The sequence below is a fragment of the Lycorma delicatula genome, chromosome 1 (genome assembly GCF_047948215.1).
Source record: "Lycorma delicatula isolate Av1 chromosome 1, ASM4794821v1, whole genome shotgun sequence".
NCBI lineage: Eukaryota > Metazoa > Arthropoda > Insecta > Hemiptera > Fulgoridae > Lycorma > Lycorma delicatula.
The window spans coordinates 59,371,308-59,397,530 of record NC_134455.1 but is presented as its reverse complement, the minus strand read 5'-3'; the positions used below and the strand labels follow the sequence as shown (position 1 = coordinate 59,397,530).

Sequence of the window (26,223 nt, the reverse complement as noted above, 5' to 3'; positions counted from 1 at the left end):
TTCAATATATTGTTTTTATTTATTATTGTTTTTATTCTGTATGTTTTGACGAGTAGCTACTATATATTTTTGCCATATTTGTTTAAAGTTCGAATTTGCATTATAAAATGTTATCCTTCAATATTTTCTCTGATTAATTTTATTGTGTTAATTAAATTTATTACAATAGTATCTAAAAAAACTTATCATTTGTTTTGATTTTTATGAGTAAATGATTGTTTTAAAATGAGATATTCTTCCTCATCTTCGATAATTTACCATCAAAAGCTGTAGAATAATAACAAAAATTCATTAATATTAGTATTATGTTGTTAGCAAGTAGTGTTAAATAAATTATATGTAAGGTATTTATATTTTCACACCTAAACATTGAATTTTGTTGAAGGTTAATGGTTAGTCATATTATTGTTGGAAATAAACGAATTGTCCAATTTCTTTAACAGTCAACCAAACAGAATTATTATTTTTTTGCACCATGAATCCAAAGAAGAAAGGAATTATTGAATTCAATGAGTACCAAGATTTTCTATAGAAAAACTCATACACTGAAAAAAAAGGAAGTATATTCCCTTATTGAATGTCAAAATTGCTCGACTCCCATCCTCTAGATTTTAATATATATTTCTTACATTATAAACGGTCTTTATTACGATAATATCAATGAAAGCACTTATTGCTCTCCTTTTGTTAGTTTTTCTTTGTTAAGTTTACGCTAAATTTTAACTCTATAAGTCTGTACAGCATTAATTTTTTTTTATTATTATTACTAGAAAAAAAAAAACGATTCAGCAAATTACTAACGTAATTGCAGTGTATGATTTTGATATGTAGTATTGTTATGCGTAAAAAAATTGACTTTATTCTTTTTTTTCAGGTTTCATTATGCGATGATTACAGTGTTCCTATTGATTTAGTAAATAAAAGACGTCCAACTAGTTTAGGAAGCAGTGCAAGGTGGTTAGCAACTAGTAGTATAAATGGGCAGCAGGTAATATTTATTTGTATAAATTATTTATTTTTTATTTTTTCCAGAAACATTGTTTGAAATCGTTAGGCTTTTTCAAATACCAAGAAAAGATTAAGAAGGTGGTATATTAAGTACGAAAATCTCAAATATTTTCGGTAAAAAACTTGCCACGCATTTAATTGCGTGGCTGACGTATTGAACGGACTGCCATTTTTCTAAATGAATGAAAACGATTTAAACGTTAAGTAATTCTTATTTTCACAAACACATATTTGAACAGAATGATTGAAGAGCCTTTCCCTGCACCTTTTTTGCGATTAAATTGTATTCCTTAAATTTTGAACTGAACAAATAGAATTCTAAGTCACGACTGAATATGTCCTGCTGTTTAAAACGAATAAGTTATGTAATTACTTGTAAAACAATTCATTAATTGATAAAGAAGAAGATTATTGAGTCACAGGACTTAGAAAAATTTAGAAGTTAAATCAATATCATGTCTACACTTTCAAAATTTATTTTTTAATCGCAGTCTTGTTATTTAGATAACAATATTAGGAAAATCCTCATGCCCCAATTATTATTATTATTACTGGGGTAATTATCATGTGCTATTTGTACATCAGCACCCTTTGCTATTTATATTTTTCCTTATAGAAAACATTCAAATGAAATGTCAACTGAATGTTTAATCTGATTCCAAATTGTTTCAAGACATACTTGTGTAAAATTTTAAACGAGTTTGTGGTAATATTTTTCTTAACAAAAAACCATGTGATAATTTTAATTTCCATAATAACTTTATAAAGCGATCTACAATTTTATTGAATGTTATTTTTATTTTACTGTGCATAAAATGAAACTTTTAAGCGGAACAGAATAAAATTGCCACAACCTTTTTTTGCAACAATAAATATCACAAGATGAATAAATATGTTTAGTAAAATGACTACATAAAATAATAGATCTTTCTGAAGTTTTTTAACGCGCTCAATTTAAAAATAAAATTACTTACTCCTGCTTGAAGATGAACGCTTCCAATGCTGCCGCGGAACCATCAATAAAAACTTGAGCTATTCAGGGAGAGACCGTAATGTATTTACGATCAAAAGAGGGGTTTCCAACTTTTTTCTGTACTTAAATTATTTGCCCTGTTACAGACAGGGGGTTTGAAGGGTGGATGGGTTCCAAGATACGTATCGAGTTTCAATAGAATACTCTTTGTACGATAGGGTAGAGTTTTTTATCCCCTGAGTAAAACACATAGGGGTCTGATAATCAACTCCCGTTACCCCTGCCGATCGGAAGTATTTTTCCTCTGTAATAAGTCTATATTCTTACTCATTCATTTTTTTTTCAATTAGAGCAGTGCCCGGAAGTTGTCACGTAAATTTTAATAAACATTTTACTAGTATCTTACACTTGAGATATTTAAACGTTAGCAAAACTGTAAATAAAAAAATAACTTATTGTAAAAGCTTATCTTTTTAACTTTCTATGGATTTTTTAAAAAAACCTACGAGTAAAATGTAGTCTCTTGTTATTTATTACGTTTCTAAATTTTGGTTTCCTTCGAATTATCAAAATGCAACTGTTTCGAATCATTTCCATAGTGTTTTGCTGCTACACTGAAATAAATTTTTAGAATGATAACCGTATTTTTCCAGTGGCAAGTCCGGGATTGAATATATAACTTTTGGAACGATAGCTCAGTTTTTAATTTCTTTTCATTATATTTCCGATAACAAAAACGTAAATATATTAGAACTGACTTAAAACGTTAATTTTTCTTTTATTTTTTATCTTCGTTTTAAAATTGAAGGGTGCGGCAGAACAAAGATAATGTCACATTTTTACTGATATTGAATTTTCTGTGGATTAAGGATCTAAAATGCGTACTGCGTGTTATAGCCCTTTAGTTCAATCATACCTTGTTAGATAGCAATGCAATGTAGTATTTTTTTGAAGAAATTGTTCCATAAAATCTGCGGAACAAAGATCATGTATACATAAAAACGGGATTGCATAGTTTGGCTCTTTTGTCTAATAATCTGCGATGTACTCGTAGCAAACTATCCTGAACAAGAGTTCGTGTAGTGTTCCTAGCTTACTTACATTTTTTGTTCTTTATTTCGGTGTTCATATTATGAGTTCTAGTCCCATTGTTATTTTTCCGTTGCAAAATTAAATGAATAATATCTTTTCGTATTCGTTATACTTTGTAACAGTAAGTCACATAAAGGAAAGTAGTTCGGTATTAATGTAGTTGGCGATCTACCTGTGTAGTTAGTTCTTAGGTGGTGTAACTGAAACGCTATATTGAAATAAGAAAACAAATACAAAAAAGAATGAATAAATAAACTAATTTAAGAATAAATTAACCTTGCTCATGTTATAATTACAAATATAATCTAACCAAATTTAACCTACGCTCGCTAACCTTGACTAGCAAGCGTAGGTTAAGTTTCGCTAGATTATAACATGAGTAAGGTTGATTTATTCTTAAATTAGTCTATTTATTCAATCTTTTTTGTATTTATTTTCTTATTTCTATATAGCGTTTCACAGGTGCCGTCTAAGAACTAAATAACTAACTACAGAGATAGATCGCGTACTACTACATTAATACCAACAATTCTCTTAATTTCAAGACTTTATGTAATGGAATAATCATTTCATGATATTTGCATAATCTTATAAATCCAGTACAATCAGCGCATAATATTTCATACTGATTCTCTTTCATCACAGTTTATATACGGAATATTTATCGATAATTTAGACAATTTGATTTTTAAAGTAATATTTTTCTGTGTTACTTCATAATCAATTTATTCAATCTTCCGCTGTTAATACCTTTTTATTCGTCTGTATGTTCCAAAAGAATTTATTTTTATGATTACTTGTGACATCCACACCAAACCAAGAGAGATCCTTTGTTTACATTAATTTTGAATACACTAATAAAATATAACAATATTTGTTGTCTACACATCTCGACGGAATAACAGCGTTACGATTCAACGGAAATCAAGTTAAACTTGTTGAACATGACGCTACAGATATATGATTGTTTTTTTGAAATACTCATCGATTGTTTTGAATTTTTTAAAAGAAGTCATACGCGATGGAACAAAAGTATATTTTGTGACTACACAGTTGTCCAGCCCATTGTGCCATTCGACACTACGAGTGACTTTTTTCGATAACGGTGAATTATAAAATTGATATTCGTTTGGCCGCACCCTTCAATTGTAATTTTCATCTGGCAGCATAAAAACATAAAAGTAATTTACTTTGTTCTTGGCTGTTACCAGAATAATTATGTAGATCTAGTACATTATTTACATATATGAATTTAATTTAAAAAAACAATTTTATTTGCGTATAGAACGTAATTTTATTTCAAAATATCAGACATAAAGTATATAAATCAAATAATCTCAAGGGAAAACTTAGCATCTGAAGAATTTTTGCGATATATCACCAATTTTGTTTTATATCTAAATTTGAAGACCGCATTGCTGTGAGGTAGGCTAAAGAAATAATAAAATAAATTGTAAACGCTCTCGGTTGTTAATTCAATAAAGTTAACAATCTAGATAAAGTTGGACGATAGATTCTAAGTAAAAGTAGTTATTTTTCTAAATGATTACTTTTCCGTTTAGATAGCGCTATAGCAGAACTATAACTCTGGACGGGAAAGTATTGTAATCGGTCCAATTTGGGCATATGCTGTTTTCACAGGATCTTGACGTTAGAACACCTAAGAAACCCAAAAACCGGATGGAAATTTTCCGGATGTTAGTTTTCGTATGTACGTGTGTGTGTTCGGTGTTGGCCTTTAAGTCACCTGCTATATACAGAACTACTGGACCGATTTTGACCAAACTTGGTCAGATTACGTTTATATATGGAACATCGTTAAATTTATCGATACCGTTAGATTTTCAACTTAAAATGTCAAGGGGATCGACTGTAGAATAAGGTTACCTCCAGTAACTTGAAATGTTGCCTAATTAAGTTTCTTAGGAACATTTGTTAACAATTAAAAAATTACAATATTTGCCAAAAAACGTTTTGCAAACTCGCACCCCAACTCCATAAAATGCTCTAAAATACTGTTATATTGTGACTTCAGGGTGAGCGGTAAAATTAAATAAATGAATAATATTTAACGTTTAAAAAAGCAACTCGGTCTGGTTGGGTGTCGAACTCTATCGCACGGTTGACTCGGTACCTGGTGCGTTAAGTATGGCGGCTACACCAGTCTTCCGACCGTGCAAGCGAAATTTGTTTTATGTAAGTATTGAAATTACATTAGTTTAGTTAGTGCCGACCGTCCCCGCTATTACTGCCACACCCGCGCGAATTAAATACGATATGTGCGCGCGCTTTAATTAGAATCATTTTATTAAATAAACAAAAAAATATATTTAAATAAAATGATAAATATTTTCAATTAAGCATTGTGTGTAAGCCGTGCATCAGAAACAACCCACAGTTAGCTATTTGTATTTTATAGAGAATTTTGTAGGTGTGAATATTCGCTTCAAAAGTTGATTAATCGTTGATATTATTGTTTTGATATCGTACTGATAATAATTCTATATATTATTTGTCTACACTAGTAAATATAATTGTATAATCCATATTTATGTTCGGGCCAAATTATATGTAACCCGTCCTACAATAACTAATTTAATTGAAACTCACCGTTAAACTTAAGCAAGAAGGGTAGAATATTATGCATCTCGTTAAATTATATATCAGAGCAGAAGTGGTTAGTTGTGAACCACGAGAATTAGGGAGCAAAATTTGGTTATAGTGGGATAGTTACAGATTGGAATTTATGATAGTGGTTTTAGGGGCACATGCCCGAAATTCCATTCGTGTTATATTAATCTGACAGTCAAAACAGGATTAGGGTCACAATCACATAGTTGTTCGTCTATAACATTAATTGAGCTATTGTTATTTTATCAATTAATAGATTAATAAGATTACTGATTATTATTCTTATTAGCTTAAGAGAAATCAGACTGATCGCGTGTGTACATTTACCTCTAATTTCATAGTTAAATACATGGTACCAGCTTAGTTTTGGTTCTCTTATGTAAATTACTTCTGTTAAAGTTTATTGAATCTAAATTTTAAAAATATAAAATAAAAAAGTTCAAATAACGAATCTAACCCGTAAATTGTTATGTATCCAGTTAATAATGCATAGAACGTAATAACAGTTCCATAGTCTGAACATTATTAACTCCAAGTTGTTATATTATTTTACTATTTTTTTTGGTTTTTTTTTCTCGTGTACATTTATTCACTGATGCTTCTAGTAAATAACACCGATGAAATAAATGTAAATTTGAAAATCTGTAATATTAAGAAAATAACTGAAATGATTCACTGACAAAATGTTAACACTTTACTACGTGTAAAATTAATAAAAAATTTCGCATGATTGCGCAAAACATAACATTAAATGATAATAAAACTTCCTACCCTTTTGTTGATGTTAAACGAAGCATAATTTATCGAATCTGAGGAAGTAATGTCGTGTTGCTTTAGCATTTAGTGTGTGTATTAAATAAATAATTAGCAAAATTCTGCTTGATACTTTTACTAGTAATAATTTTTGTATCGTAAATATTTTATAGAAACTAAAGATTTAAATTTTATTTTTTGTTCTTTTCTCTCAAAATTCTAATAATCTTTCCTTGATCTGGATAAACGCGGAAGGCAAATTTAAAAATAAAAATTATTTTCGCTTTTTTCTTTTTACTGAAGTGTTTAAACGTGTGTTTCTAACGCGTCTTTCCAAAACTATACTTATTTTAATTTATTATTTAATTATTTTTTCAAAGTAAATATATATCCAGTTTAATAATTTCAGTGATCACAAATACGGGATTCTAAGGTAAAAATTATTGTACTTAAACCTTAAAAATTCGTAAAACTGTGCTTCTGTTTAATTTTTGTTGCATCAAATTAACGGCAACTATGAAATTAAAATATATTTTTAATACTCTTTATTATTAAATACGTATTCATAGTCATGTTTTCATTTTTACAATCTTTAATTGACTTTTCATGTAAAATAAATTTTAAAAATATCAACTGTATTTTATTACTATAAATTTGTTTATTTACTTTGTATTACAAATTCTAATTTTTATCTTATTTAATTTACAGTACTAGATATAGAGCAATTTCAGAGAATTGTGATAAAATAAATAATAACTAAATTGTTTTTTTTTTAATGTGGAAATAATAAATAATTCTCTAAGATAACTCAGATCCACCAATTATTTTATACACAAACACAGAATAATTGTTTAACTTGTTTACGTTATAATATGTGATCCAGACTGTTTTACATATTTAGTCGAAGAGAATGTTAATGCTTTACCCTTTTGCTTTATGCAAATTATTATTTGGTTATTACTGTCATATTTAGTTTTTTATGTGTTTGGAGGGTTGTAAAACGAAAAACCGGTGTGACCACTTCATTAACATCCCTTTCGTCTTTTGCACTTTACTCTTCATCATCGTCATCCAACCGCTTTTTTATCTTCACTTACATCATAAAATTATATAAACCACCCATCAATTATCTATCATACGTGTAAATCAATATTTTTTATTCATATACTCATTATTTAATTGGTCGGACAAAAAATGCAATCGACCACATTATTATTAGTGATTTGAAGCACTAAAACAAAGCAGAAAATGCAAATAGATTTACGAACTCTCATGCGCCCGTAAAATTGATTTAGAGATATTTATTAATATAGTCTTTCGTTTAATGAATAATGTATGCTTTTTGTACATACACTTTATATATTCCTACGTATGCTAAGTAATACAAATCAAAATAACGCTAGTCGTTTACTATGATAATTAAAATATTAATTTATACCGTTTATTAACATTAAAGATATTATACAAAAATAATGTTAAATACGAGATCTGTACATATTAAAAAATACATTTTAGAAAAACATCGTAAGTGAATACCTTATGAATAATCATTATTATAAAAATAAACTTATATTATTTTACCTACATTTTAAAACAAAATCTATCTTCATCTCATATAAATAACTACAAAGAAAAAAACAAGTGCGGTTTATTTTGGTGGGATCTAATAAGTCATACGCTATGAAAATACAGCATATTGAGTTCAAATTCAAAACCTGTCATTGTTATTATTGTTTGTTCTCAGGTAAATATTCTTTGTACCAGTGATATTTTTATTCTTAAGATTAAGATCGCATTGTAAAATAAGAATAAAATAATTACAAAACCATCAGATTAACGTTAGTAAATAGATTGGCAATTGTTTTGAAAAATTGTAAGACAAAATTCAAGAATTACTGATTTTTATTTTTTCGCAGAGATTTCTGCTTAATACTATTCTGTTCCTAAACTGTACGAACTGGTAGATTTTTTGAATATCTGGGTAAACTGCGATATTATTTTTATTAATAGCCTTATTAGAAAAATTATGTATTGGCAACTTGCAAACTGAATTTTCCTAACAAATGGTGCTCCGTCTCTGAATAATACTTTAATATTTAGCTCAACATACTAATTAATAATTAAAAAAAAAAAGAAAAACATGTAAGATTCGCTTTATGGGGTATTACTTTGTATCATAACAATTTAAGCTGGATTACAGCTCGGCAGTTGATACTTTTCAATCTCAATCTCATTAAATAATTCTTTTAATTGAACGTTTTTCCAGTACGTATATCCAGTCAAGGTATTTGACTGGATATACGTACTGGAAAAACGTACGTAATTCGGTTTACCATTAACAAAAGTAGACAAAATATGTAATAAACTTGTATCCATTGTTATTTTTGCTTAGTTTGATGTTAATTTTGAAGGTAAAAACCTATTCAGTTAAAAGTAATATAACCAACTTAAGCTTAGTCATATTTATTTATTTTTTTTAAATTTAGTAATGAACATGTAACTGCTAATATAAACGGTGTGTAAATTACTATATGATCTTTTAATTTCGTTATAATGTCGTGGAATATATCCATTTCATATTCCTATTTAATTTTTGTTGTTAACATATTCCGGTTTCATTTTTTTATAAAGGGTTTTCTTTTGGACATTAATTATGTATTACTAACTTCTTAAGGTTGTAGATTTTTTTTATTTAGGAATAATAAACTCATGAATATAATGCCATGTGGAAAGATTATTTAACTTACTAGTTGTGATATAAAATTATTTTAAATAATTTATACCAAACGGAACCATAGCCTCGCCACTGCTTTGTAAGAACTTAGGAATATGAATTTGTGATGAAGGTGAATTTTTCGGATATAAAAGACCTATAATGTATACGTATCCGAGTCGAGTCACTGAAAATCTGCAATCCACCTGAGAAATATTCAAGCATGGTGCCGAAAATAAAGATTTCTGAAGATAAACCTGCACTTTAAAGAGGAAACTTGCCAAACTTTAACACAAGACGATAAAATTATTCTCAAATTAAATAAAATACTTAATTATTAATTTGTATTATAAATAAAAAAGTATATTTTGTATTAATAATTATAAAATATAACTTTATTAATAAGTAATTAACTAATTAAATTAAATAATTGGTCTTGTCTCTCTAGATTAACGTCTCACAAGGGTAAAACATATAAGAATGAAAAAAAAACAAATGTTGATAAACTGTATCAGTTATTTTGGCTAGCTGGCGATAAATTACATCTCTCCTAATAAAATAAGATTCTAATATATAAAATTATGCTGAAACCATTCTAGATGTACTACGTACAACTTTGGGTAAGGCTGCCTAATAAAATCCTAAAATAACTAAATTTTTTATTTTTTTATTTTATTAAAACGCTTCAGTTGCCTCAGTAATGATGCTTCATTGTGTGCCATGCAATAAATATTATACAATGATCGTAAAATTCAATATAAAAGAAGAAATTACATTACAATGCGAAAAATAACTTAAAAATTTAGACGCACGTCAAAACCCTTTATCGACCGAATTTCTATACAAAGACTAAGACGTACGATTGTACAGATTAAAGGGTATAAAAAAAATCTTTTTATCATTAACATTTTCTGAATTGAGTAATGATTTTTTTTTTAAGAGGTGGAGGAACCTCATTTACTGGCGCTTAAGTAGTGTCGGACTCACTAACAGGTTCCGTCAGTTATAACCAAGGGCGTATATATACCTGCGCACTACCGACTAAAACTCCATCCCTGGCTTCCTTCTTCCTGGGACTGCTTATAAGAACATTTCATCAGAAGAAGGGGGAACCGCCCACACACTCAGTCATACAATCCAACAATGTCACGCACCACACAAACAACACTACTGGAAGCAACACATACAGCACGTCAAATACATACACCGACAACAACGCACAAGAACCTGCAGAAAACAGGACTCGCTACTATCACCCACAACACCCACGCGTTACACCACCACCCACACAGCTGTCAAGGCAGAAATCTTAAATAGTCACACCACTTACCAGTAACCACCATCAGACGCACGAGCAGAGTGTCTCCGGCCTCATCGCATCCAGCAACCCCTACACGTACGGGGGGCCCCCTAGGCACTCAGCCGAGGACCTGTCCGCCCCCGCGTCCTCCGGCACCATTCTCTTCTGCGGGACTGCTCATATAATTGGAGCTTCCTCATGACCGTCCTCACGAATCTTTTCACAGTCTTCCACTGTGTCACACCTTCTAATAGGACTCGTAGGCTATCTTCAGGGCGAAACATGTGCTCACGTCTCAGGTTGCCGAGCATCTCTCTACGCTCTATGGCGAATCACGGACACAAAAAGAAAACATGTTGGGGGTCTCTTCCACCTCGCACTCCGGACAATTTTCAGATTGATCGAGTCCGAATCTATACAAATAAGACCTGACCCGCCATGACCCGCCAGGAATTGCGTCAACTCAAAACTCAGCGTGACATGGGTCCTCCGGCAGCACGCCGTGATGCCCCCAGTAAGGCGGTGGGTCCACCTACCCTTCGTGGCCCGATCCCACCGCTCCTGCTTTGTTTGTGCGATTTCTTCTAGTTCTTCAGCAGAACGCTTCCTTTCCTCTAATGGAAGTGTTCTCAGTTCCCTAGTTCTGCTACACCGCATTATCATCAAATCTACAGGTGGGAATCCAGCAATCACCTCAACCGCCTCCCAGGACACTGTCGTACAGGCGGCCGCTACTCTGATACAACACCTCCTATTCCAATTTACCCCTGTACTTGGCAAATCTAACAACCCCCGCCCGAATTACTTGTAGTTACCATACATTAGTGATTGATTGTTGTTTTCAACAAAATTTAAAGTATCATATTTGGTAAAAGGTTTTAAAAGTGAACTTGCAAAATGCTATTTCCGTTATTTATACATATACCCTTAAGTGTTTCTGAATTATTCAGAAAACTTATTGATACTTAAGTATTATTATAATCAAAAGTTAAATACACAGACGTTTAGTATTTTTTGGACTTTTCGTTATGATTTTGAATTCAGTTAAAAATCAATAGATAACATTATTTAATAGTCTTATACCAAATTAAGAGTAACTACGAACGAATGTATGCCATAAGAGTGAGAGAATTAAACAATCTACCGTTAAGCGCTCCATGAATGAATTTAGAAGAAAACTTTTATTTTCAATTCAGAGTGTAAGCAAATCAAGAAAAAGTTTGATAGATGGTAAAGATGATCTACAACTAAAGAGAATTATCTTTTCTAGTCAATGAAAAGTAGGAAGATAAGAAAACACTAGTTTTTTAATGTTATTTATGTTAAATTGTGTAACTAAATTAAATTGGTTTACATAAACCCACTGGGCTGGTCTAGTGGTAAACTCATCGTCGCAGATCACTTATTTAACAGCTGATTTTGTAAGTCGAAGGTTCCCAGATTCGAATCCTAATAAAGGTTGGTTGCTTTTATATGTACGGATTTGAATAGTAGACAGTGGGTACTGGGTGTACTTTGATTGTTGGGGTTTAATTAACCACAAATCTCAGCAATGGTCGGCCTGAGTCTGTACAAGACTAAACTTCATTTTTAAAAAAATACTTATCCTCATCTCATAATATTTATCCTACTTATCATCCTCATCTCATAGAGCCGTAGTGAGGTTGTTTATTGTTCACTAATTGAACAGATTGCAACGTGCACATTACGTATAACGAAATGGATAATTTTTTTCGGTAATAGTTTTAAAACTAAATAAAAATTATTGATGTTTGAGGTAAAGAAATAAATTATCGTTTTAATATAATAAACTACTCTCGTAGAATACGAATTTTAAAATATTAAAAATTCAAATGGTAAAAAGCTTAATAAATTTGGAGGAGTTGTATAGTATAATAAGTGTGGTCAATAATTGTAATAACTGTGTAACTAGTAAAGTATTTAATGTAACTGGTAAATAATTGTAATAATTGAGTTACATCACCTATATATATAAAAATCAATGTTTGTTTGTGTCTGTTCCAACTTAACTCGAGATCTACCGGACAGATTTGTCTAAAATTTTGCACACCTACACTATGAAGCCCTGCGGTGAACATAGGCTAATTTTTTTGGACCTCCGCCATAACGGTTGCGAGTTATCGGCGTTAAAGTTACTTTTTCCATTTTGACAACATTGGATTCATTTGTTCGCACGCTTTAAAAGTTAATTTCATGTGATTTTATTTTTGTTTTTTCAATTCGATGCGGATTTGACTTCCAATTTTGACGACACTTAACGATTGTGATAATAAGAAAGTAATCTTTTGTAGACTCGTTATATTGCTGGTAGGAGCTTATTTAATTTTCAAAATGACTTTGATTTTCAAAAAAATTTAATTTTTAGCTAACATTTTTTTCAACATTGAATTGATTAATTTTGAAAAGGGCTGAAGTTTTAACGTACAGTTATTCCTAAGTTTCAATTAATTTAGCGCACATGCATATGTAATTTACGATTCATTCATTTACAATTTTTTACAGCTGTTTAAAAACATAAATAAATAGCTGCGTTTGTTTATCATGTGTGTGTTACTAATTTAAAGTGTGTAAAGTATTTAACTGCAATCTTTTAAGCGCCGAGCGAAGAGAGGCCTGGCTGCGAGGTCCGGCGAAGCCGGGCCGAGCGGCTAGTATTGTATAAGTAAAAACAATATATTGTAATAAAACTAGAAAAGAGATGATTAAAAATAATTGATCCCAATTTTACAAAGCATTAAATGGAGTTCTCCAGTTCAATGGTAGATCCAACTTTATTTTTTAACAATCCAGCTAATATAAGTACAACAGAGATAGATACGTTATTAGATGTCATTCTTTTCAGCATCTAGATTCAGTTTATATAGAAATATATGATAATAATTTTCAAATTTTTAAGTAAATGTTTGATTTAAAATCCCATTTACCAAAAACAAAATAAAATATGTCATGATAAGATATAATACTGTAGAAGAGGCATTACTAGTAAATTCCTCATGTCTCCAAGTAGATTACGTTAATAAAAAAGTTTGATGTGGATACCACCTTGTACGCCTATTAAATTATATACACACATTTTTAAAAGTACATAAAATTTTATTTCACTAATAACTTCTGATTTTTTTTCATATGTGTATATTTTATTATTGTTGTTATTGAATTATTATTCATCGTACAAGATTTTTTTTACAATTAGAGATTAATAATTATTAATAAATCAATATATATAAATTTAAAAAATGAAGTTAAAAAAGGGAAATGAAGTCGGATTCGAATCCATTTGCCTTCTCTTTGTAAGATCAAAATATTTCATTAATTAAAGTTTTATTTGGCTATAACTCTGGAACCAATGAGAATAAGTACCACTTATGATATATCGTTGAAAAGCTCTCAATGAGGGTTTAATACTGCAGAAAATGTCAAAATCAATTTTTTCTAAATTTTGGGCTTTTTTGGACACTTTTGGTTCAGTCGATTGCAAACAGAAGGAGAGGTGCACAATTAGATATTACAACAGTCCTAAATGCAAAATGTCAACTTTCTAAGGCTAATCGTTTTTGAGTTATGCGAGATACATACATACACAAACACGTACGTACAGATGTCACGCCGAAACTAGTCAAAATGGATTCGGCATTGATCAAAACAGATATTCCATTGCAATCTGAAAACCAAAATTTTTCGCGATTAAAATACTTCTCGCACAAGGAAGTTTAAAAGCGCGAATATTTTTTTTCTCAAGACTGATACCCTCTGTAAGTTTGGTATTGATAAGTTAACGAAAAAATATTCATCATAAATTGATAATATCTCATATGCAACACTCAGTACTATTTTGTAGAACATAATCTAAATAAAATTCCTTTCCACATCATTAGTAAATTAACTGTAATAGTTGTATGTTTAGTATTTTAAATTTCTTTACCTTTTGATTCGTCTTATACCCAGTACTGATGGTTAAAAGGAATTAACGATTGTCATTAAAATTATATATGGAAGTTGTTCTCTTATGGAATTGGTTTGCTTGGCATTTCTCCCGCCAGCACCCCATTCGTTCGCCCCAAAGCATAATACCGAATATCTGTGCCACAAACGGCTACTGAACCTCGAAACAGTTCAGCGACCAGGGTCCTAACTAGCTCCTAGAGCTAACCTAAAAGCGTGAGCGGAATAAGCGTGGACCACGCTTATTATGCGTGTACCACGTATACCATGCACCACTCGCTTGCGTATCCCACCGCTCACTGGTTATATATCACCAAAACGGGTAGGCGCTCCACCGTCAACTACTAAAACATATATGACTATCAACAATTAAATATATCTCGTCAAAACCAGAAATTCGCTACCACGCCTAAGCCACTGAATGTCAGCAAGTACCTGTTCACCTTTAAAGCGCTTGGAGCCTTAATCTGGCTGATAGCCAGCCATATATCTTGGTTAGCTTCCCACAGTAGTGAGGTATGAGTCTTTTCCCTTAGGTAAACTACTGATGTCGGTTGAACAAAGCAATCGCATCATGGAACTCCCATACAGTCCGACAATGCGGTGACAAGCGGCGAGTCAATGTGGCGACAGCCACATTGACTCGCCGCTTGTGAATGGCCAATCTTCCCCATGACCTCTAAGTTTCAGGGTGGCCTGAGTTCTAGCCCTCCCAAGAGCTGGGCAACCGAACATCATGTGTTCGTTCGACTGGACCTCCCCGCAGACGCACAGCTCATCAGCTGCCAGGAGAAACCGAAACAAATATTGGTTTAAATTTACATGGTTGGAGGGCACTCAGGCTCCCGTTGCCCTTAAAAACGAAAGAGAGGCATACCATCCCCGCAAATCCTGAATAAATCTATACAAGGACCTTCCCTTAGTCGTGGCGTGCCATTCTTACTGCCAAGCTTCCATCGCGAGGCTGTAAAGCCTCCTCCGCTGGCGGGAAATGTGCAACTGTTCGAAATTTAGAACCGGTGCATTGAGATCACGTTCCGTTCCGGTACAGGTCTGGTTCGAAATCGCATCCCAAATACCTCGGCCTCCCTGCCTTTTCGCAATTTCCACATGGCCGCCCGAACTTTCACCACTAAATCGATTGGGAGGGCCTTTCCCAATACAGTGGTAGCCTCGTAGGAGGTAGTTTTAAAAACACTAGTGCATATAATTAAGGCTCTGAGTTGGGCACTCCTTAAATTATGAAAAAGTGCTCGATCCTTTCCAACCTTTGTACCCAAATGGACGTCGCGTAAGAGGTCATACTTTCGAAGACACTTCAGTACACAAAATATACAAATGACGGCCCGACAGCCCGTAATCTTTTCGAGCAATCCTCCTAAGCTTGTGCATCACAGAGACGGCGTCCGCCGCTACTTGCATAATGTGGTTGCTAAACAGCAACTTCTCATCAAACAAAACACCTAGGTTCGTATGAACTCTAACTCTTCTGATTACACAGCCTTTATACTTAATACGGGGGTTACGACTGTATAATAATTTGTCTGCATCCTTGAAAAGCATAAACTTCGTCTTGGACATAGAAATCTTTAAATTTTGAATGTCCATCCAGCCCTCTGCGGTTGACAAAGCCGCCTGCGCTCGATTCTCTTATGGAAGAAAAAATTTACAAATTTTAATCCGGTTGGAGCTTACATTTTTGTGTTATCGCGTCATGATGATCAGTGAAATATTTTAATAGACAGTATTTTCATTAAGTTAGGTCTATTCTTTCGTGTGTTTAAGAGATTACAGATTTATTAATATCACATTAAAAGAACACCTTTTACGGTTACTATAATCTTTTACTCGGTTATCTTTAACGAGACTGAGATGGGATAAATAAAAAAATTTCACTTGAAAGAAAAATACAACCAGGGACCATTGTTTTATTAGTCGGTTGATCTATCATGTCAGAGCTACCGAGATTATCGAATATACGAATATAATGTACATTCTTAAAAGTGTCATTTGATAGGCAATAATAATTGAAATTATTATCTACTAATTTAAAACTTTTTTCGAAATCAAGAAATTTCAGATAATAGACTTACATAATACGCGCAACAAGGACTACTTAAATAACACCGCTTAGATCATTACTTGATGTGAAATATAATTTATAGTTAACACCCTTACTAAAACTAAAGAAAAATCATCGTCTCTTCTTAATACTGGTTGGAAGGGAGGTTTAATTGTGTGAGTTCTCGTATGAAAAATCCTGATCTATCAATCAGTATTTAGTAAGTTTTTGTAAAATATTTTACGCAAAAATTGTATAAATGTGAGTACGTGCGCGCGCATGCGTTATTAGGAGTACATAGGTAATGAAATCGAATGCAGAGCACTTAGTATATATCAGTATCTAGTACGTGCCTTATTTTAATCGTAAATGAAAATATTGTAATTCTTGTACAAAATTGTTTCAAAGAATTTGTGAAAAAAAATAATCACCAGAGTTTGTAACATTCTTATGTTGTATACTATTTAATTTTAATCTATCCTTCCGAAAAACTGTTGGTAAAATAGTATCTATTTTTATCATACATCGTAATTGATATGATCACAGTTCTTTGCTTTAATTTCTTAATTACGTGAAAATTGCACTGAAATATTTTTAAAATAATATCTTTATTAATGTGCTTCAATTCTAGAAAGTTTAATAAACTCAGTTTATTAGTTTCTGTAAAAATTTATCTTAAATCATATTTTTTTTTACTTCCATGTACAAAGGAAAGGAAGTATTGTGATCGCGAAAAATTTCGGTTTTCAGATTTCAACGGAAATATCCATTTTGATGATCTCTGAATCCATTTTAATTAGTTTCGGCGTGACGTTTGTACGGACGTACGTATGTATCTCGCATAGCTCAAAAATTAGCCGTAGGATGTTGAAATTTTGGATTTAGAACTGTTGTAACATCTAGTTGTGCACCTCCCTTTTTGATTGCAATCGACTGAACCGAAAGTCTCCAAAAAATCCAAACAAATTAAAATTTTTGGATTTTCAACGTTATATCATTAGTGGCACTTAATTTTATTGGTTTCAGAGTTATAGTCAAATGAAATTTTAATTAATGAAATATTTGGATCTTACAAGGGAAAGGCGGTTCGAATCAGACTTCATTTCCCTTTTTTTTAATTTAAATATATTGATTTATTAATAATTATTAACCTCTTGATTTTAAAAAAAAAGTTTTACAATAAATAATAATTTAATAATAACAATAAAAAAATATATATGAAAAATATCAGAAGTTATTAATAAAATAAAATCAAATTTTATGTACTTATCATTTAAAAAAAAAAATATTTATATGTAATTTAATAGGTGTACAAGAAAATCATGCGGTGCCCACATCAGATTTTTTTGTTTTATATTACACTTCCTTTAATGTGCATATAAACAAAAATTTGAATATTTATCTTGTTCCATTAATTAATTATGTTGTGTTTTCTGAAGGTGCAAAATATTTCATCCTTCACGTACCGTTCTCTTGAAACGTATCAGTTCAATTATTTCAAAATTTTTAATATATTTTATTTGCAATAAAGAAATTAACTGCGACTGTATAGCAACAACTTCTGAGAACGTCAATTTAAACCATCTGCCAAACAAATCAGATAAAGGATGAAAGCTTAGTAATATTTTAGTTTATTAGATATATTAGTATTATATTAGTATTTTAGATCCAAATTTGTGTGTTTATTTTATAAATAAACCCGCAGTAAAATAAATAATACAATAAAATTTTCCATTTAATCCCGTCTTGGTAATTTTTAGATTTTTATTGAGAATTTATATTTCATGTATTCCGTACTTTATCATTCAAATTTTAGTGCAGAGATACTGAAACGAGAAGCTGATGTAATAGAAGATAAGTTAGAGGGTCGGGGGATATTTTCAGATTCATGGATTGAGGGTTGCTTCCAATCATGTTCCAATTTGTGATTCGAGTTTAGAAGGGTTGGTTTTTGTGGAAAGTGTTGTTGAGGTACCGACCGGATTTTAGGGTTAAATTTAGTAATATTATTACTAGTTGAACTGTACAATTGCATTTTACAGGACACCTCCTTACTGATTGCTAATAGGGTTTTTAAATTGAGAAAATAAGATTGTATTTAAATTATACGGTAGTAGAATAGGCGTCTAAGGTATAATTTTCTAACCACCTGATTTTTTTTCGGTCAGATATAGTTTTATTTTATATATTTCTTACTATTGTTTAAGATACAAATAACCTCCTTAAAAATTTATAAATTACTAGAATAATCTATTAAGATAAAGGAAATAATTTTTTTTGAGTGGTATAACTAATTTTTCATCTGCTTTGAAAGAGATACCATCAGTTTCCATAAAATTCCTATGTTCGTAGAGTAGAACGTTGTAATTAATAACCATCATAATCTACAGTATAAAGGCTGCAGCCGTAGCGTGCAAAACTAAAAAAGAAATTTTTTATTTGAACTGTTGTATTTTTCTACTAAAAAAATGAAGTACGTTTGATATAAAGTTATTCAATAATTTCTACAAACCTTAAAGAAATTAGCCTCGATTATATAACAACTTTTGAGAACGTCAATTTAAAACATCTACCAACAAAATGGAAAAGATGAAATCTGTAATTTTTTAGTTTCATTAATCCAAAATGTTCGATTTAATTTATAAATAAAAGCACCAGATTTTAAACTTAAAATATTTTAAACTTATAGCGATCGTTTTTTTCATAATTAAAAATTTTGATCCAGTCATCTAAAAAAAAGTAAATACGATTCTCCTAACTAGTCAAGAATTTATATTTTTAGTTTTTTTTTATATATAGAAATTATTTTCAATCTAAATATAATTAAATTAAAACAGTTGAATCTAAATAAGTGAGTTGTGTAAACGTTTGTAAACAAAAAAGAGGCATGTCACATTTGCCATGCGGAGAGGTGACTGTCCCGGTGTGTACCGATGGTGTTTTGATCCCACAAACGGAGACTGTGCGGTATCTGGGACTTCACCTGGATCGGCGTTTGACCTGGAAGTGTCGCGTGAGGATGAAGAGCAAACAGCTAAACACAAGGTACAGGGAACTTCATTGGCTGCTACGGAGAATCTCAGGCCTCACGTTATCAAACAAGATCTTAATTTACAAGACTATCCTGCGCCCAATCTGGACGTACGATGTAGAATTGTGGGGAACGGCTAGTACGAGTAATGTGAAAATTATACAACGATTTCAGAACAAAGTAGCGAGGGTAATTGCCGAAGCTCCGTGGTTCACGCGGAATGATGAGATTCAGGATTATCTGGAGCTCCCATCGGTTCGTGAAATTGTACAACAGCGCAATGTCACATACCTGCAGAGGCTTGAGAATCATGTAAACCACTTTGCAATTAATCTACTCGATAACAGTAGAGACGTCCGACGGTTAAAACGAACCCATGTAGTCGACTCTTAGGGTCTGCGTAACAGTTTGGAATCTATCACCGTCAATTTTATTGGTGTCGTATCTAATTTCTTGTTACTTCTCTTTCTTTTTTTTTTTTTATTTGTTATTAATGTTTGTTTTGTGGACTATATGGTGCTGAAATTATTGGTTTGTGATTGAGCTTGAAATTTCGTATTTGACTTTAAGTTTGCTTGCAACTGTTTATTGTGTATTATTTATTTTTGGGGTTCCTTAAGAACCTTCTTATCACGTGCTCTTGTCAGAAAACTTACTTATGGCTCCGCAGGAGAGCCGATTGTAATTATAATTGTTATTAAGCAAAAATAATAAAAAATACGAAAATATTTTTGTTCTCCTCTACTCGTAATTGTTTATTTTACTTTTAGATGGGACATTTCTAAAAAGTAATAAAAGAACTGTATGATTTCGTTTTACCTTGTCAGTAATTATTAAAATAACAATGACAAATTAGTATCATTTTATTTCAGACAACACAGATATAATTAGAAATTTTAATAATTTTATCTTTTCTGTCTTTAATAATGCACAGTGGTGCTAACTCATGTCATCTTTAACAACGCCCTTAAAATTGTGTCAGAATATCATAACGTTATTCACAAGAATTCATTCCGTGGAAAATAAGATAAAATCACTTTTATTAGCCAACCGACATTTTAAGGCAGTAATACATAATAAGAAATAAATGTACTTTTTCATTTTTATCATCTTTTTCGTAATTTTATTCATTCTTGTTTGGTAAAGATTAATTTTTTGATGTCATTTTTGAATTCTCTTAATTTACTGTGTAATTAGCTAATTATTGTACAATGGTATTATTTTTTTTGTAGCCTTTTTACGATTTCATTTTCATCCAAAACGAAATTTTGAAACTAGGCAATTGTAATCCAGTTAATAATTACGAAGAGTATTTTTCATTTATTAAAGAAAATAGATTTTTATTTCGACGTCAATAGAATTCGTGTATTTTTACTTCTTATATCCGTTTTTGCACGTTTTCCTTTCTGTCACAACGCTGGATTACAGGAAAAGATTTTTGAAATGTGTGTGTGTATTATACAATCTTACATGTCTGTTTTTTATTCATACTAAGCGATTGGTATTTCCACAGTAATTATATTACTAAATAATAACAATCTTCGAAATATGCTATTTTATGCTCCTTTTTTTATATTAAGTAATCTACTATTATATTGCATAGTCAGTTTTGTTAGTGAAAGTTTTTAGAAACAACAAAAAAGATTTATTTTTACACAATAATGCTAAATTTCATTAATTTTTCAGTAAGCAAATTTAAACTCAAGGTAAGTCAAAAATTGTCTTCTACGTATATATATATATATTTAACTGAGCGTTTTTAATTCATAATAGCATGATTTTTATCATACTATTTTGTAGTAGTATGAGTTTTATTATAACACCATTTCTCATGTTTAAAATTCCTACTTTAAGTAAGAAAAAAGCTTGTTCTATTTCTGGAAATTGATATTTTGATTACTTCTTCTGAATTCAGGTTTGCAAATTCATCTTCTTTAATACAAACCTGTTATTAACTGGTGTTTTACATGAATAATATTCTAAAGATATTTATTCTTGATATTTCGTTTTTCATTTTCGTTACGGTTCCTGGTTGATTGATTAACATATAAAAACAGCCCTGCTTCCTTAATTATACTGTACTATATAAAATTGAGAAATGTAACATCGCGCTAAAATATTTTATAAACAAGTTTTACAGCCATATTTAACTGTGTAATGTGTTATTTCATCCGATTTACGTTGCCACTTTTCTGTTATAATTTTTTTACTAATTACCATATTTTTTACTGAATTCGTTTAATTGTAATAGGTAATTTCTGTACAGATTAAGAAAGACGAGAGAGTTTAAATGCTATAAAGAGAGAATTTTAAATCTTTATAAAAACAAAACACAGACTTTTCTATGACCTTAGGCTGCGACTAAATCTAAAATATAGATTTAAAATTAATTCAAGATCTAGTTTTCTGTAAAACTTATCAGTTATTCTGCGCACTTCTGCTGAAATTAATGACGCACATCCCTTCCATACTTCAATAGAACTCTGGAATAAGCATGCTGTCTCAAAATACGTGAAATAATTTATCACGAGTGATGTAATTTTACCCGCGTGTAATTATTTATACATTATTAGTACATTTAGAATACATTAAATTTAAATACAATTTAAATACATTACATATTTAAATTTTAAATACATTATTAGTACATTATAGAATTATTAGTACATTTTTTTTAGTTAATATTATTACTTACTAATGATAGAAAGATCTTTAATAAATAGATCTTCAAACTGTTTCCTTCAGTTCTTTATAAAATAGAAAATGAAATGGATAACAAACAGCTCTTTACCTTTTTGTAGTGCTAATTATTATTATTTTTATCCAAATCTTTTGTCGAATAATTTTCTTTTTCCTTTTTCAGGGATAAGTCGCGGATATAAAATCTTATATTTTAAATATATATATATATATATATATTTTAATTTTGTATTCTAATGAAAAAATACAAAAACAGGAAGTAATTTTTTATTGTAGTTAAATTGTTACATCAGTAATTATAAAATGAAAACGTGGTTTCTTTATCAATTTCAATTTAATTTCTTTATTCAAACAATGTAATGTTTGAAATTAAACAGAAACGACTGTAGTCAGTTAAAAAATAATGCGTACACTGAGAAAAATAATACCAACTGCATTTTGAAGTACAGAACAGACAGGCTTAGTTCATGGATAAATTTTGAGTTAGGGTTTTGATATTATTCATTGTTTACGTAATGCTGGCCAATTCTGAGTAACAATTTCCCTTAGGTAAAGTTAATTCTTTATTTTTATAATTATTAATTACCTAGTTAAAGTATTGTACAGTTAACAGCTGTGTAGATTGTTTTATATGGGTGTTTGAATCCACGAAAATACTTGCGTTTGAAAATGTTCAAAGTGCGAATGAATAAAAAAATTATTTAAAAATTTATTAATAAATAATTTAATAACGCTGTAAATTAAATTGTTTATTTTTTTGTGTAATGTAAGTATGTACTGTCTAGTATTATACTCCAGTGTATTGAGTTCAGTGTAGTCGTGATTTGTTTTGGGAAGAATTTTTATTAAATAGACTGTAATTAAATAAACTTGTAAATTTGTAAATGTTCATTTAAAAATATTTAAATGAATATTGTATTTATCTGAATAATATATATGTATCTTCCTTTTCGGGAGAGAATCGGTTCCCGGTTATGTGTCGGTTTTGACATAAAGACAATTCTCGATATTGTATCCTAAAATAAAGAGAATTTTCACACGGTGTCCTCTCTGAGAAGAACCGGTTCCAAAATGTTAACGAGTGTTCAAAACATAAACATCAGTGTTTAACCGGGACTGTATAAGAGCGACAAGATGGCTTACAGAAGCGAATGGGATGCAAGTTTTCATTTGGTCGCTATTATTTTAATTGAGTGAAGAAAACATTTTAGAGTAAAAAAAACGCGTTTTTTTAACAACATCCAATTTTTTACTATTCATTTGGTAAATTCGAGTTCTTGCTCCGACAACATACGCATCTGTAAGGATTAATGTCGCGATCTATCGTTTTATGCAGGTTCATTTTACGTGATGATAAAGACTAAAGACTATAACAACAATCGCGTGAGTCGTTTGTCTTCCCTTCTATATAAAACTTCCTTAATTTCATCTAAACACAATAAAGTAATCGCTGTGCTTTTATTTATTATTCTTGAACCGTTTAACTTTAGATCCATTTTTATTGAGCTCTTCATTTAGTGCAGTGTACAATTTTTTATCTTTATCTATGTTAACATTAAATCGCGCAGTTTACTTATTTATGAACGATGTAACGCACTAGATACAATTTATACCCGTTTAAACTCCTTCTGTTAAATCTGTTATTCTAAAAAAAATTACTGTACAACACTTTTATTTACCTTTTTTTTTCACACAATATATTTAGGAAATCTTTATTATAGATAGCTACAAAATAATTGGTTGTATTCACATTCTGTTGAAAATGAACGTTGCAATTATAAATTTTATTAATTTCAGATCGCTTAAAAGTATTAAATAATAAATTATCTTACCAATTAGAACTTAACGGTGACACGGTTCATTTGTTTTCAAAATTATCAAAATGTATGAGTATAACTTTTCCGTATTGTCTTGATCATCTATAATTTTATGTACACTTTTTTCTGCATTAAGTGGTATCGAATAGAAAGTTATATTTTTAAATATTAGGTGTTCTGTTACGTTAAAGGTTGGTGGTCGGTTAAGGCTTATTCAATAAGCTGACCCAGTTATGTTCAAGGGATTTAGTAGCTTCTCATAAAATGATATTCTGATGTTATTTCAAAATTTAAATATATTATGTTGCAAAATATATACAGTTTTTTTGTATAATAAAGTAGGCTGAGAAGATTAAATTATAGGACAGATAGTCCATTCGTAATGCACTAATTTGTTTTTTTTCTGTCAGCCCTCAATTCTGTTCTAATGAAGGTAATTCCGTTACTATTTCGATTGAATTTCGATTAATGGAATTTTCTTTAATTTTTAAACCTCTTATAATTAAGCCAAAAACCTTTTATTACAAACGATTCAGTAGATAAAGAAATATTATTTTTTTACTTCAAAATTATTGAAATGGTCCGTAATAATCTAACTCATGAAATATTAAAAAAACCATTAAAAAAAAAATTAGAGCCAGTTACCAAAGGAAATTTATTAAAGCGTAAATATTTCGTCGTTGATATGAAATAGATTTCGGTTCTTATTCTTAATACAACCATAAAAAAATTGTATCACGATAGTAGAATTGCAAGACATTTGAACCTGTATTAAGATACATTGTTTGAATTTGATCAGATGTCTTTCCTAATTTATAAAAAGAATCATGCACTTTGATTTTATTACTTTAGTATCACAATAAGACATTAAATTTGAAAAAATCATACCCCTTTTTTCAGAGAATTTCTATGTAGAAGTTGTTTTCTAAGTTATATTCCATGTAATCTCTAATTTACATAAAATTTAATAGCATATTTCAAACATTTACAAAAAAATGTATGCATGCTTTATCCAGAGGAAAGCCAATCTGCTAATTGTAATATACTTATAAAGGTTCTTCCAAACAGAAACACAAAATGTTGTATTAAGATTTTTGTTTGAAGAGTTAACAAACTCGGTTTTCTTAAGTAGATCTATTACGGCAGATAGAAATGTGGGTGAGATATATTGGTAGATTGATTTAAGCACATATATTCTATCTGTTTGTTCATTACTTTTGGTTTTTTTTTTTCATTATTATGAGAACATCTTTTTAATGTACTCATTTTAAGCCTAGATTAATTAAAAGGTAATAAAGATAATAAAGTTATTATAGAAAGTATATCTTTCCTTCGGTGTTTCTGATTAGATGAAAGAAATTTGGCAGGATATTTACGACCAAATATCCTAAAAAAAAATCCCATTTCATTCAATTCAAGCAGTATCATTAGGTTTTAATATTATCATTATTTTAATTGTGAAAATTTTCTGATTTATGTGACTCCGATGTATAACAAAATGGAGACTTTGTACACTTCCATGACGCTTCGAGTTGGTTTTGCTTTATAAATGCATTTTTTTATTACTCTGTGACAATAATGAATAACATAAAAAACCGGCTGTTGAAATATATATATATGTGTGTGTGTATTTTGTTTTTAAACAAAACAGTAGAGTTGACAGAGCCGTGAGGTTTAATTTCCTGAGTTTTGTTTACAAAGGGATTTTTTTCCGTTTTAATAAAGCTTCCTTCATAATATTCTAGTGTTATTTTTTTCTCTCGCAAATCACAGCAACACTTTTTGGTTAGGATGATCACTTTCGCTTCAGTCCTGTAGATGGTAGTGTGCGCACGCGAGTATGAGAAGAATCTGCACAGTATTCGAGCTGTACTCCTCTGTATTCAGCCAGAGGTTATTGTTATTAACATTACACACCCTCAGAATATTCTTATTAAAAGCCCGGTTAAATATAAATTTGTTATTGATCAAAATATTTCAGCTAAATTTAGCTGTGCTGTGTGTGTCTGTTTACGTTTTGCGTGATTGTATAATTTTATTGTTGATATGTGTAAGTACTCGTATAATGAGTTTGTACGATATATATAAAACATTTGTTATGATCTGGCGAAATGTTTTTTTTTAATCTGTTTTATATCCTTTATTAAGCTTTGTTTTATTTATCGGATGTTTTTACTCGT

At 30.3% G+C, this 26,223-nt stretch overlaps 1 protein-coding gene across 1 annotated transcript in view; it reads left to right on the top strand.

The window, feature by feature from the left end:
• hwt (SH2 domain-containing adapter heavyweight) overlaps window positions 1-26,223 on the top strand; it is a 426,431-nt gene that overhangs the window by 269,987 nt on the left and 130,221 nt on the right. The window contains exon 2 of the mRNA XM_075354077.1: window positions 875-988. Coding sequence (XP_075210192.1) covers window positions 875-988 — 114 coding nt within the window. The remainder of the gene's footprint in view (window positions 1-874; window positions 989-26,223) is intronic.